The sequence below is a fragment of the Myotis lucifugus genome, unplaced genomic scaffold (genome assembly GCF_000147115.1).
Source record: "Myotis lucifugus unplaced genomic scaffold, Myoluc2.0 scaffold_52, whole genome shotgun sequence".
NCBI classification, from domain to species: Eukaryota; Metazoa; Chordata; class Mammalia; order Chiroptera; family Vespertilionidae; genus Myotis; species Myotis lucifugus.
The window spans coordinates 2,055,209-2,067,297 of NW_005871100.1; the positions used below are offsets into that span (position 1 = coordinate 2,055,209).

The 12,089-nt window shown below is 46.2% G+C and overlaps 1 protein-coding gene across 1 annotated transcript in view; it reads right to left on the bottom strand.

Annotated features, from left to right (window-relative positions):
* Positions 1–12,089, bottom strand: part of CHN2 (chimerin 2) — a 224,467-nt gene that overhangs the window by 79,749 nt on the left and 132,629 nt on the right. Inside the window, exon 3 of the mRNA XM_006088750.3 lies at positions 7,133–7,188. Within this exon, the coding sequence (XP_006088812.1) occupies positions 7,133–7,188 (56 nt within the window). The remainder of the gene's footprint in view (positions 1–7,132; positions 7,189–12,089) is intronic.

Sequence of the window (12,089 nt, forward strand, 5' to 3'; positions counted from 1 at the left end):
TTTAAATTCTACAACAGCTTGTTCTCACCTGGCCAGCATGGCTCAGGGGTTGAATGTCGACCTATGAACCAGGAGGTTGTGCTTTGATTCCTGGTCTGGGCACATGCCCAGGGTTGGGGGCTTGATCCCCTTATGGGGCGAGCAGGAGGGAGCAGATCAATGATTCTCTCTCATCACTGATGTTTCTACCCCTCTCTCCCTGCCTCTCCAAAATCAATAAAAATATATTTTAAAAAATAAAGCAGCTTGTCCTCAAGTGCCCTTGCCCACTGCTGAAGACATCGCCTTGGATGCAAAGTCTATACGACCTTAGAAGTCGTTCAGAGTACTCCAAAGAGAGCGAATTCTTTTTTGGAGGGTTATGCATTTTGATAGGTCACAGCACTTGTCAGCAAGAAGGCAAATGTAAAAGCACAAAACTTTGGAGAGAGAAAACTCACGTGTCTAAACGTTTTTCCTCACACTGGCTTTACTCGCCTCCCCCTTGTGGAATAGGTCTACAGCCAAAGCAAGTCTCGCTGGGGACAAAGCCAACAGCCTGACTGCATTTGGGAGTGAGAGGACAGCCTGGGAGAAAGACCGATGGGCAAGCCTTTTATCCCAGGTTGTGTCAATATTAAGGGGGGAAAAGAAGAGATATATTTCTTCCCAGGGAAGAAGTAGCCTTCTGTTTACTACACATGAAAGCCAATTAAAAGGCAATGGGATTGATTTTTGTTCGGGGCTTGCAGAGTCGATCTCATTACTTCAGAGACATACCGTGTCTCGAGATCTAGAATCAGTAGAGTTTTCATGTTCCCCCACATGCATATTTCCTGAAAAACATTTATTTTTAATAATTAAAAAGAGAAAAGGGGAGGATCGTGAAATAGTGCAAATCCCCCTGGAGTTTACTTCATTTTATTTTTTATTGACTTTATTGGAGGGACATTGGCTACTGAAATATAGGCTTCAGGCGTACAATTCTCTAATACATCATCTGTATCTTGTATTGTGTGTTCGCCACCCCAAGTCAAGAGTTTATTTTAAATATGTGACTCAAAATGCACCGAGTTAATTGAGGATGATATGGTCCATCAATGCAGCTTGTTAAAACCTTCCAGACATGTCTGAAGCTACAAGACTACAAGGCCGTGGAGACTAGATATGGCGAATCAACATTTTCAAAGCATGCTAAATGAAATGCTCTTGTAGGCTTAAAAGAACATTTTTGACAAGTAAAGGTAGGAGAGAGAGAAATCAGATGATATTTTTAGGAAACCCAAAAACTAGAGAAAATGCACAGGAGGGGAGGCATTTAAAGTGGTATTTTAAAAAGTGAATACAGCCCGGCTGGTTTGGCTCAGTGGTTAAGTGTTGACCCATGAACCAAGAGGTCCTGGTTTGATTCCAGGTCATGGCACATGCCTGGGTTGTGAGCTCAATCCCCAGTAGGGGGCGTGCAGGAGGCAGCCAATCCATGTCTCTCTCTCATCATTGATATTTCTATCTTTCCCTCTCCTTTCCCTTCTAAAATCAATAAAAACATTTAAAAAATAAAAAGTGAATAAAAGTCACTAGGAGGTAAAATATATTACTTCAGCTTAAGATAGGCCACTATCATCTGACCTTGGCTGAACCTCTGACAATCAAGAAAAAATGCTGACCCTGCTCATGAATGCTAGCAATCTCAGTTCTACTGTTCACTTATGCATTAAAAAAAAATTCCAAGGTAGCTTATTCTCTGGCAAGGAGGGAGCAGCGAATCTGCATAAAATGGAGAACAATTTAAAATAATCGTACCAATTTATGTCTCTTTTCTGAAATTGCTTTGTATGATGGTCACTATAGCAATTTCAAATAAGGCAAATGATACAAAATCACTTACAGTCTCAAAAGAATTTCTGCTTACGGTATACACTCTAGGTAACTGCAGTGGAACTTGGCTTTGCATTAGCCATGCAAGTGAATCGTGACCTCTGGCCTTCCCAAAAGGCCAAACAGAAATCTAGAATATTCCAGGAAAAAATATTAGTCTGTGTTGAAGTAAGAAGCTTACTTGCCAAAAGTCCAATTCACTGGCGTACTAACAGCACTGAGTAAATATCCAATCTGCTATTGTAATGGTTTGAGAATTCTAAATTTCTTACGTTCGTGGTCTCTATCCTTTTTTCATAATTTTACCACATAGTTTACCATACTGATTGCTCACTGCCGCCGGGCACTGTGTTCAATGCCAGTGAAGGAAGTACCCATGATTAGGACTGATGAAGTCTCTGGGGCTTGTGTTCTCCCAAAGAGAGATGGACAGCAACAAGTAAACAATGAAAGATGACAAGAAAGTATACAGAGTGGGGCAAAAGTAGGTTTGCAAAAGTAGGTTTGTGAGTACATGAAACACAGGGGTTTAGTCTTGTTTTATTAATTATTGTATTGTATTTGTATATACATTTGCATTTGTATATACAGGATGCCTCCAAAAGTGTATACACTCACTTTGAATAATTATAAGGGGAGTGTTTATTTTCAAAGTTGAGTTATCAGCTGTTAAAGTGTGTATACTTTTTTGGGGTCGCCCTGTATATTGTATTATATTATATATTGTTATTATATATATTATATTATATGGTACCTATTGTATATACATTTGTATATACAAATTATTTATTAATTATTGTAAAATATGTAAACCTACTTTTGCCCCAATCTGTATTAGAGAGTGTATTGAGTATATAAACAAAATACACAGGGAGATATGACAGATGGCATCTGTAGGTGCTAATGCTTATGGGGTTCAGGAGGGCCTCTGTGCTTAGGTGAAATATTATCTGACACCTGGACATGCAGAAAACGTGACGACAGGAAGTCCAGGTCGAGGGCCAATGCAAAGGCCCTGAGTAGCAGTGCTGCGGTTTGTTTGATAAGAGCCACGGCTTGTGGGGCTGGAAGGCAGCACACTGAGAAGAATGGCATCGACAGGGTAGTAACAGGTAAAGGCAGGAGCCAGCCGTGGCTCATGGCACAGAAGACGTCTTGCTTTTGTTTAAAGAGCAATGACAACTGCTTTTTAAATACACTACTGGCTTTATATTTAGCAATGATGATTTGGACTCCTGTTTGGTGAGTGGCGTGTGTGTGTGAATGTGGGTGGCAGGAGTGGAAGCAGAGAGATAAGGCAAGAGACTGCCGACCTGGGATAATCCTGTCAAGAAAGGAGAATGGCCCAGCCCACGTGACAGTCACAGAGATGGAGAAGAACGGGCAGATGCAAGATCTGTTTGGAGGTGAATTTGATGACTGCTAAGAGATAAGGGGGTGGGGGAGGAAGAGGCGCCCAGGTTTCTGAAGGTAGGAGCCATGGAATGGAGTGGGGTCCTATTCTGTTTTGACCATTAGGCTAGAGAGGGCCTGTGGGGCATCTCCATGACGAGGTCGAGTAGACAGCTGGAGTGAGGTGCTCGGAGCCGGGGGAGAGGTCTTGGGTAGAGATGCAGACTGGGGAGAAAATATGCTGCCCGGGCCCTGGCAGACCACCCAGACACACATGTGGTAATTAATAAAAGCTTAGGAGATGACTGATGGATCATGACGAAAAGGGCAAGCGAGCGTGGTGCACGCTGGAAGAGTCTGGCTCTTGGCAAGGAGCCCTCAGGAAACGCCGGTGGAGTGCCAGGTGCCGGGCTGCTCAGTGACTAGTAATTGACAGCGACGAGTCTCCAGAAGGCAATGGGCTGCTGTTTCAGGCGCTGACCCTCGCCGGCTGCCCTGGCGCCAGGCCGCTGTCGGCTGCTGGTACCTCTGTCCCCATCCTCCGTATCTTTCCTCCTGGTGGTTTAACGCCTGACCCAGGCGTCTTGCTTTGTCCTTGATCACCGCCTTTTTTGCCCTCACGCTCAGAAAATACTGTCGTCGCTCTGACTCTGCCTGAATGACAGTCTCCGCACCTGTTCTTCACAAGTGTCTGAATCTGCGTGAATCATGAACACTGGGTACCTGTTAGGTGCCAGGCATGTTCTCGACACTTGATGCATACATTCCATTTATGGCGCCCCGCAAAGTCGGTGTCTGCCCTTCGGGGTGGGGGGGAAGGGGGACCTTAATCCCTTAATCCCTCTGAGACAGAAAGTGCTTGGCTCCAGGTCAGGGGCCTAGAAGGGGCTGCAGGAAGGACTCAGAACAAGGCCTTCTGGCTGCAGCCGGCTCCCCTGCCTGGGTGTGCAGAGCTCGCTGGATTTTGCCTCCGGAATCAGTCTGTACCCTCGGCTCACCGAGTCCCCAGCAAAGCCCGTTAGGTGGTTGGTAGCTGCTGCCAGCACCAAGCATCCAAGTCCGGTGGCTGGTGTCTGTACCTGGAGCGACAGTGTGTACCTCTGTGACTACGGGCTCACGTGGGCCCTGGTGTGGGCATTCCTCACGTCCATTGGGAGGATCCTGACCACAGAAGGGCTCATATCCTGGGAGGGAGTCAGTCATCAGAGAAACAAAGAGATGGGGGATGTTGGGGCAGCCCAGCTGGGCAGGCTTGCCAGGGGCAGGAGAGGGGCCGAGGACTGAGGCGGGAGGGGGGTTGGGGGGGAGCAGGACTGTGTATAAAAGGAAAATGCGGACTCGTAACAGCTAGCTAAGGGATGAGATGGCAAAGACAGGGAAAAATACGAACTCACTGCTCACAAGAAGCAGCCTCCATGGCTTCACGTAACTGTGTTCATAAAGCTTCAATCTCCCTGGCCACACACGCGAACCGAAAGGGTTCTGTCTTCATGAGGCACATCCCCCGAGCAGGCGGGTGCGTTACCAGGCAGAGGCGTTCGCTCAAACACGTTGCAGCAGGATCAATGGTTTCCCCCAACATCCAAGAAGAGGTCGTGCCTTTGCCGAAGGAGGCCATGTCCTGGGAGGCTGAGGAATCGGGGAAGGAATTGTGTGCAGTTCATGCTGCACAGGAGGACAAAGAGGACTGAAGCCACTCCTGCAGGCACTGGGCACTCACGTAAGCAGCGAGAACACTCGACCCTCTATAGCTGGCCCCCCGCCTGCCTGGCTGGCCCCATGCTGCCACCCAGGAAATGCAGCCATGAAAGCCCATCTCAGGGTCGGTTTCCCGGCAGGAAGGGGACGGAATTTCTAGGGGCAAGCTGCCTAGGAACCCAGCCTCAGCCAGGCTAACTCGTTAAGGAATGACACTGATACAGGTCCACAGGGGGAAAGCCTGGTTTCAAAGACAGACAGGAGAATAAACAAGCTGCACTCACACCACGTCCTTCAGTCCCAGCGAACGGTGGCGGCTGCGGCACACGGCTCTGCTTTGCTAAGGCGTCAGCGGCATTTCCTTCCGATGCAATTGCATCATGAAAGACATGAGGTGACCCTCAGCCCGCTGGAGGTCTGAAGCTTCAACTGAACCCTGGAGAGCTTCTGTGAAGCTATTCTGAATCCACCCATTTCCATTACACCTGCTCATAGGACTACTGATGTGATTCCAAGGATTCTGAGAAACAAAGGAGTTCCCTCTCTCTCTCTCTCTCTCCCCCTCTTTCTTCCCTCTCCCTCTCTTTTACACACACACACACACACACACACACACACACACACACACGTGCAGGTGAAATCTTAAATATATCTTTATTACATGCATCACAATTTTGTTCTCCTTTAATAGGACATGCAGAGTACCAACAGACAAGTTCTTTGCTGCGTTCCCAGCACCTAGATCAACGTCAGGACAGTAGGCTGCCCATATATGTTTGTTGAGTAAGTGAAGAGATGAATATTTGCTCTACCCTGTGGATTTAGAACCTACCTGGCCTTGCCTAGAGATTTTTTATTTGAACTCCCAGGAAGAGTCCTTAGCTCTGTACTAAACGCACACACATGCTTTTCATGGAGACATCTCAGCTCCTCTAGTCCCCGACACGTGGCTATATTTTTTCTGATGGAGCAATACTCGATGTGAAGTAGGACAGAAGAAATTTTTAACACCTTGTTTCTTAATTCTCCCCCAAAGCACCTTATTGAAAGCATCTCGTCAAAATTTTTGTATTTATCCTCCTCTTTTCTGATTTGGTTATTACTGAATAACCAAAGGCCAACAGTCAGCAGGGTGAGTGCCAGGCCAAGGTCAGACTACCCGGTAAAGATGTACCTTCATCCTGAAGAACTCCCTAGGGGTCAGCTACTTTCCCCTCTCAGGCTATAGCCCTTGGATGATATAATTCAGATTACTTGATGAATTTTAATGCCTTTTCAACAGAAGTAAAACTTTATGTAGAAACATTTATTAACTAGTGAAAGTTGGCTGTGGGTATGGGTAGCTAAGTCAGAGACGGGTTCAAACCAGACCGGGTCAGGCTGCCGCAAGGAATTGATGCTCAAGAATGAATCTCAAGAGGTTGGCATTGGAGCCCCCACCCCAGCCCCTTTTAAAGAGATCAGCTACTCTATATATTTAACCAAAGTCCCAACAACAAAAATACACAAGGACCTGGGACCTTTGTTTGAAGGATATTAGTCTGGCTGTTAAAGAAACTGGTCCGAATGAAAATAGAAAACAAAGCCTGAGTCTTGCCTTTCAAGTCCTGCTGGCATCCCAGGCGATAAGAGATTGAGCAGCAAAAATGAGAGGTAGGGAGAGTTCTGGGGCTGGTCAGCATTTTTATGAGTCGACATATTGCTCAAACCTCTCTCCGAGAATAAAGACACAGTCACCTTTCTTGTAGAGATTTAAAAAAAATGTCAAGTCAGTAAAACAAAGTATAAAGGTTTGTTAAATGTGGGTGTTGAGAGTACCGAGAGATTTATTATGCTCTGTCTTGTCTCTGTTGGAAGCATTCCATAATAAAACATATGATAAAGGAATCAGAATAGCAGGAACAAGGAAAACAACCCACATGCATGTTTGGGGGTGGGGGTTATAAAGGATGCTCGCTCTGCCTCTGCAACGGTCAAAAACATGAGACATTCGATTCCAAGTTAGTTAGTATTTTTAAAATAACACCTGTCTTCAAAATATAGATTAAGATGTTGCTTTTGGTGACACGGTAACAAACGTTAATAGAAACCAACTCCCAGGAAACCTGAAAGCCGTCCAATATCAACCTCGTGCTGACAATTCATCATATTTAACAAGACGTATTGGAAAGAGCCGAGTACTGACCTCCCCAGGACAAATGATCCTCTTGGGACGAGGGGCCTCTTGCTGCAACTGATACACTGCCAGAAACAACAACAGAAAAGTTAATTACAATTCGAAAACGGCAACCCATCCCAGCATGCCTTCAAAGAGTGCCACCTGAGTACGTCTCCAAAATGGCAAATATTTCAAACCAAACACACAGAGGAGACAGGCCTGCTTTTTACACTGAATAAAGTCAGATCATTTATATGGAAATTAGTCACTGGGAATGTAAACTGGCAAAATCGATTTTTTTATTCTTATCAGGCCAATTTAGTCTCCTAATTGTTACCGGCATTGTTCATTTTATGGCTTTCTTGGAAGAGTAGATAACCACTGAAATTCTTGCGACTGTGGCAAAGATGAAATTCTACTTGTGAGTATGTCAGTAGTCAGATCCTGTAATAATAGGTTTCCTGAATTTAAAGGCCCACGGCTCCTGACATACCAGGGGAAGACTGACCTTAGGCAGGAGTGTCACTCTCTGAAATGCTACAGGAACGGACAAAGACACGACTGCCTCTGTGACTGAATGGAACCCCGACTCACTGCTCTCGTGAGTTTTGTTCCTATCCCCATGCGTTCTCATCTGTTGGACTATTTCCCACCCATTGTCACTCCTTTTCCTTGGGCTCTTTCATATCTCAAATAATAATAACGCTCACGTATCCTGTTTTAACGACAGACTTCCAGGCGTGGGCATGGAGGAAAGCGGGTAATTAAATAGAAAAGGACACTTTATCAGGAGGTTCTTTGTGATTCCTTTCAGGCTGGAACGAATGCATTTCTGCCGTGCAGCTAGCCTGGTTACTTCCCTGAGAGGGAAGCTGCCGTGCAGGTTCCACTTCCATGAACACAGAACTTGAAAACAAACACAGTTGCTATTATCTTCAAAATCTTGAGAGGGAAGAATTTAAATTTTAGGTGGAATAAATCTTTGAAAAAGTTAAAAACTCAATCATATAAAGCCCAGAAAATGTAATAACATATGCAGAAATTCCTGATTTATTCTTAGATCCAAAAATAATATTTAATTGAAGGGCAGATGACTATGTGGAAACAATGATAGCACTGATGGGATATATGTTGTACTCATGGCTCCCCAATGCCGTCGGCTCAACGGTTACTTTCTTGCCTAATCAAGTGTAGACTACCCAACTTCAGCACAGAGAGGGACCTATCTAACCCTCTCAGAGATGTGTAATGCACCACATTTCTGAGCTTAGGTTGTCCCTTATGAATGGAGATGCTGTGTCCCTTAGGTACCCACGTATGGAGACAGAGTCAGAGGCGGCTTCTTGGCAAAGAGAAAACACGAGGAGGAATTGACCAAAGATACAGAACGAGTAGTGGACATGCCACTACAGTCCTAGCAGGGCCCAGGCTCTCCTCAAACCATGAGAGAGGCTCCTTGATGCCTCTTGAACCAGCCCCTGCACCAGCTAGCTGCTTTTTAGGGGGATGCTGCTGTTGGTGAATGCAGTGAGAACCAGAGGCCAGTTCCTGCAACCACAACGCTCCTGATCCAGAGTCCTGTGCCCCCGTCTCTCCCCACTGCCAATGCCTCAGTTACGTGTGAGGGGCATGGCTGGACAGCTATGTGGACTCCATTTTTAACGCCTCCCTTGGAGGTGACAAAGGAAGGACATCTGTTACAAGGGAAGTATTTTCAGCTAAGCATGCCTTTGCAAGTCGTATCAGGACACATATGAGCATGTGCTATGGCTAGGAATCATAGTCAGCATTCTGTGGAGGCTCAGCAGATGAATGGAAAGGAAGGAAGAAGAGACAGAAACCAGCACTCTGAGTGCCTGTCATGTGTCAGGAACAATCTTTTATTAAATCTTCCCGGGAACTCAGTAAAAAGAACATGGTATCACAGCCATTCCCATTTTTAGTGAGCAAACAAGTGCAGAGAAATTAAATATTTGTCCCAGAGCATCCAGCTAACATGCATCCTTTTGATTCCAAATCGCTGGTTTGCTTTCTTACACCTCAGGGCCTTTGCACGTGCTGTTTTCTCCACCTGGATTGCTCTTTCCGAAGATACCACATGGCTCTCACTCCCCCTTCATTCAGGCCCTCCCTGGCTCGCTGATTTGGGATAAATTTCCATCCCATCACTCTGCTCCCTTACACTGTTTTCTGTTTCTTCACAGGACTCATCACTATGAACATACTTTGTTCACTTTGTGCCTTGTCTCCCTTGACCATAGTAAGCTCTTTGAGGGCAGGGACTTTACTCAGCACCTAGAACAGTACTTGGCACATAGAAGATGCTTAATGCATATTTGATAAACAAATGAACTGTATCCAATGACTAACAGGTCACCATCCATGCCCTCAGGGAGACTGACCCAGTGAGGGAGGTGTACATGGAAAAACAAGACAGGGTGAGCCACGTACTTTACTGCAGGCGAGGCATGAGCTCTTCTGAAGGATAAGAGGGGTTTCTGCAGGTAGAGAACAGAGAAGGGCTTACAGGTGGAGGAAAGAGCCCCGGAAGGGAAAGGGAATGATGTGCTGATTGGTCAGTGAGAGTCCAGTGTGTCTACTGCACCAGGTGGGCAGCTGTGGGAGGAGGCCTCATGGAACAGAGCCTTTCAGGTCACACTAGGGAGCACGGATGGCCTTCTCTCTGCAATGGGGAGGTAGGTGGTAATCTGTTTTGAGTATGGAGGTGACATGAGCTGGTCTGTTTCTGAATAATAACAGTAAGACTATTCAGAATAATAGAAGCTGCCATTTTCTGGATACCTACTATGTGCCAGACACCTTTATCTACATCTTCTCATTTAATCTTCCCAACAAACTTCCAAGATAACTGTTATTCCCTTCTCACTGATAACATAGTAGAGATGCCAAGCTTTGAACAAGTTCAAGTTCACACAGATGATATGAGGAAATCAAGACTTAAAGGCCAATTTCCAGATTCCAAGGTCTGTATTTTTTTAGCCTCACCAGCCGTTCCCTAAGGCAGATAGTGGAGGGGTCCCAAGAGGGCTGATTGCATTAGAATCTCCAAGGAGCTGCTCTAAAAATACAGATTCCCAGAATCCATTGTCTCTGGCGATGCTCACTCTGCCAGTCTGGCACGGGGCCCCGAAATATTCTTGTGAAAGCCGTGCAGGAAGTTCTGATGCACAGCCAGGAGTGGGGCCATTGCCCAGTGCCTTGCTGGGGACCTTGGAGGCAGGGAAGCAAGAGAGACAGTATTTTAGACGGACACACAGGAGATGGCGGAAGTGTGAGTTAAGCTAACACCGGTGGAAAGGCAGGTGGGAAGGTGAGCTGATTGCAGAGGAGGACCGACTAGGCTTGATTACAAACGGAATGACTGAGAGACTGAGATGCCATTAACAATCACACAGGCTACGGCTGAAGGGACATTACAGTTCCTCTCCTGTGTCAACAGGCAAAGCCCGTAGCTGTGTCCTCCAGGGACCCTCTGAGATTCAATAAAGAGAAATGCTGTAGCTCACCAGTCTCACAACCAGAAATAGTCCACGCCAGGGGCAATTTTGACAGGGCCCCTGCAAACCCCTCAAGCCAGGGACGCCACCTCTCCTTCCTGGTCCCCAAGTAGCACACATCGCTAACCGATCGCCATGTCTCGGTGAGCTGGTCTCAGGACCCACAAGATCTGCTCCGTGCTGTTCCGAGCAACAGAAATGGACAAATAGGCAAGAAGCCTGTTTGCCATCTGGATTATGTGTCTCTATAAAGATAATGAGACGGCAACCAATGGCAACGGTGGCCATATAAGATAATGGGGCCCTGAAAGCTATCTCAGCTTCGAGGGAGGTCCCCAGTCCCTCATTTTCAAGGTTAGCTATAACACAACATCTGAGAAGAAGTCTCTGAGGAACATTTCATAACACTGATATGCCAGGTAGTTTTAAAGAGTCACTTCTAGAATTTTCTTTGTTCAACAAATACATTTCACAAGCAAAATGCAACACTATATGTCACTTCTTGGGTCATTCTATGGGCTAAGGGACAATATAATGGAATTTGCTTCTACTGCAATATTCCAATTATGTTTCAGGCACTGCCTAGCCCTGGGCCTGCTGCAGCATATGAGAGAATTCTCATATGGAATAAACCGTTTGGTAAACATGGGGTAGGGGATGGTCACGGAGGAGTATGAAAGTGAAAAAGGGGATTCCTGTCTGGCCAGTGTGGCTCAGTGGCTGAGCGTCAACCTATGAACCAGGAGGTCACGATTCAATTCCTAGTCTGGGCACATGCCCAGGTTGTGGGCTCCATCCTCAGTAGGAAGCGTGCAGGTAGGCAACTGATCAATGATTCTCTCTCATCATTGATTTTTCTATCTCCCTCTCCCTCTCCCTTCATCTCTGATATCACTAAAAATATATAAAAAAGAAAAAGGGGATTCCTGTTCTCCAAGAAACTGGAAGTAGATTGAGAAATCCAGAGCTCACTGACAAAATGTTGTACTTTTTCTTCAATAAGGAAACTTGACTTACCCTCCTTGGGTAATTGAATTAATCCAGTCCCTGTGAATGCCAAAGGATGGCTGCTGGCCTGGGTGGTGATGAAGCCCAGTCCAGATACACCGTCTCCTAAGAGACCCTGCAGGGATGTCCTCTAACCGTCACTTGTTTCTAAAGAAGGCTGTGGACCCAGGAGTTGAACCTGGTCCCTTGGTTGTGACACTGAGCCCCTATCACCCTGCTCACTGCTAGTCTTCCTAGTTTTCACGGAAGAAGACTCCTGGGTTTGAGTAAAAGATGGTAGATGCTCTAGATGTTTTCTTAGCTCAACCCCACCTCCAGCCTACAGTGTGAAGGCCTCCTTGCCAACAGAATGCCCGGTCTTAATGGGGATGGAGCCCTTTCCTTGTCTAGTGGCACTGCAAAAAGCCCGAGGAGGCTGTGTCCACTGGAACCCGGGGCTCTCAGGTAGTAGTGTGCCC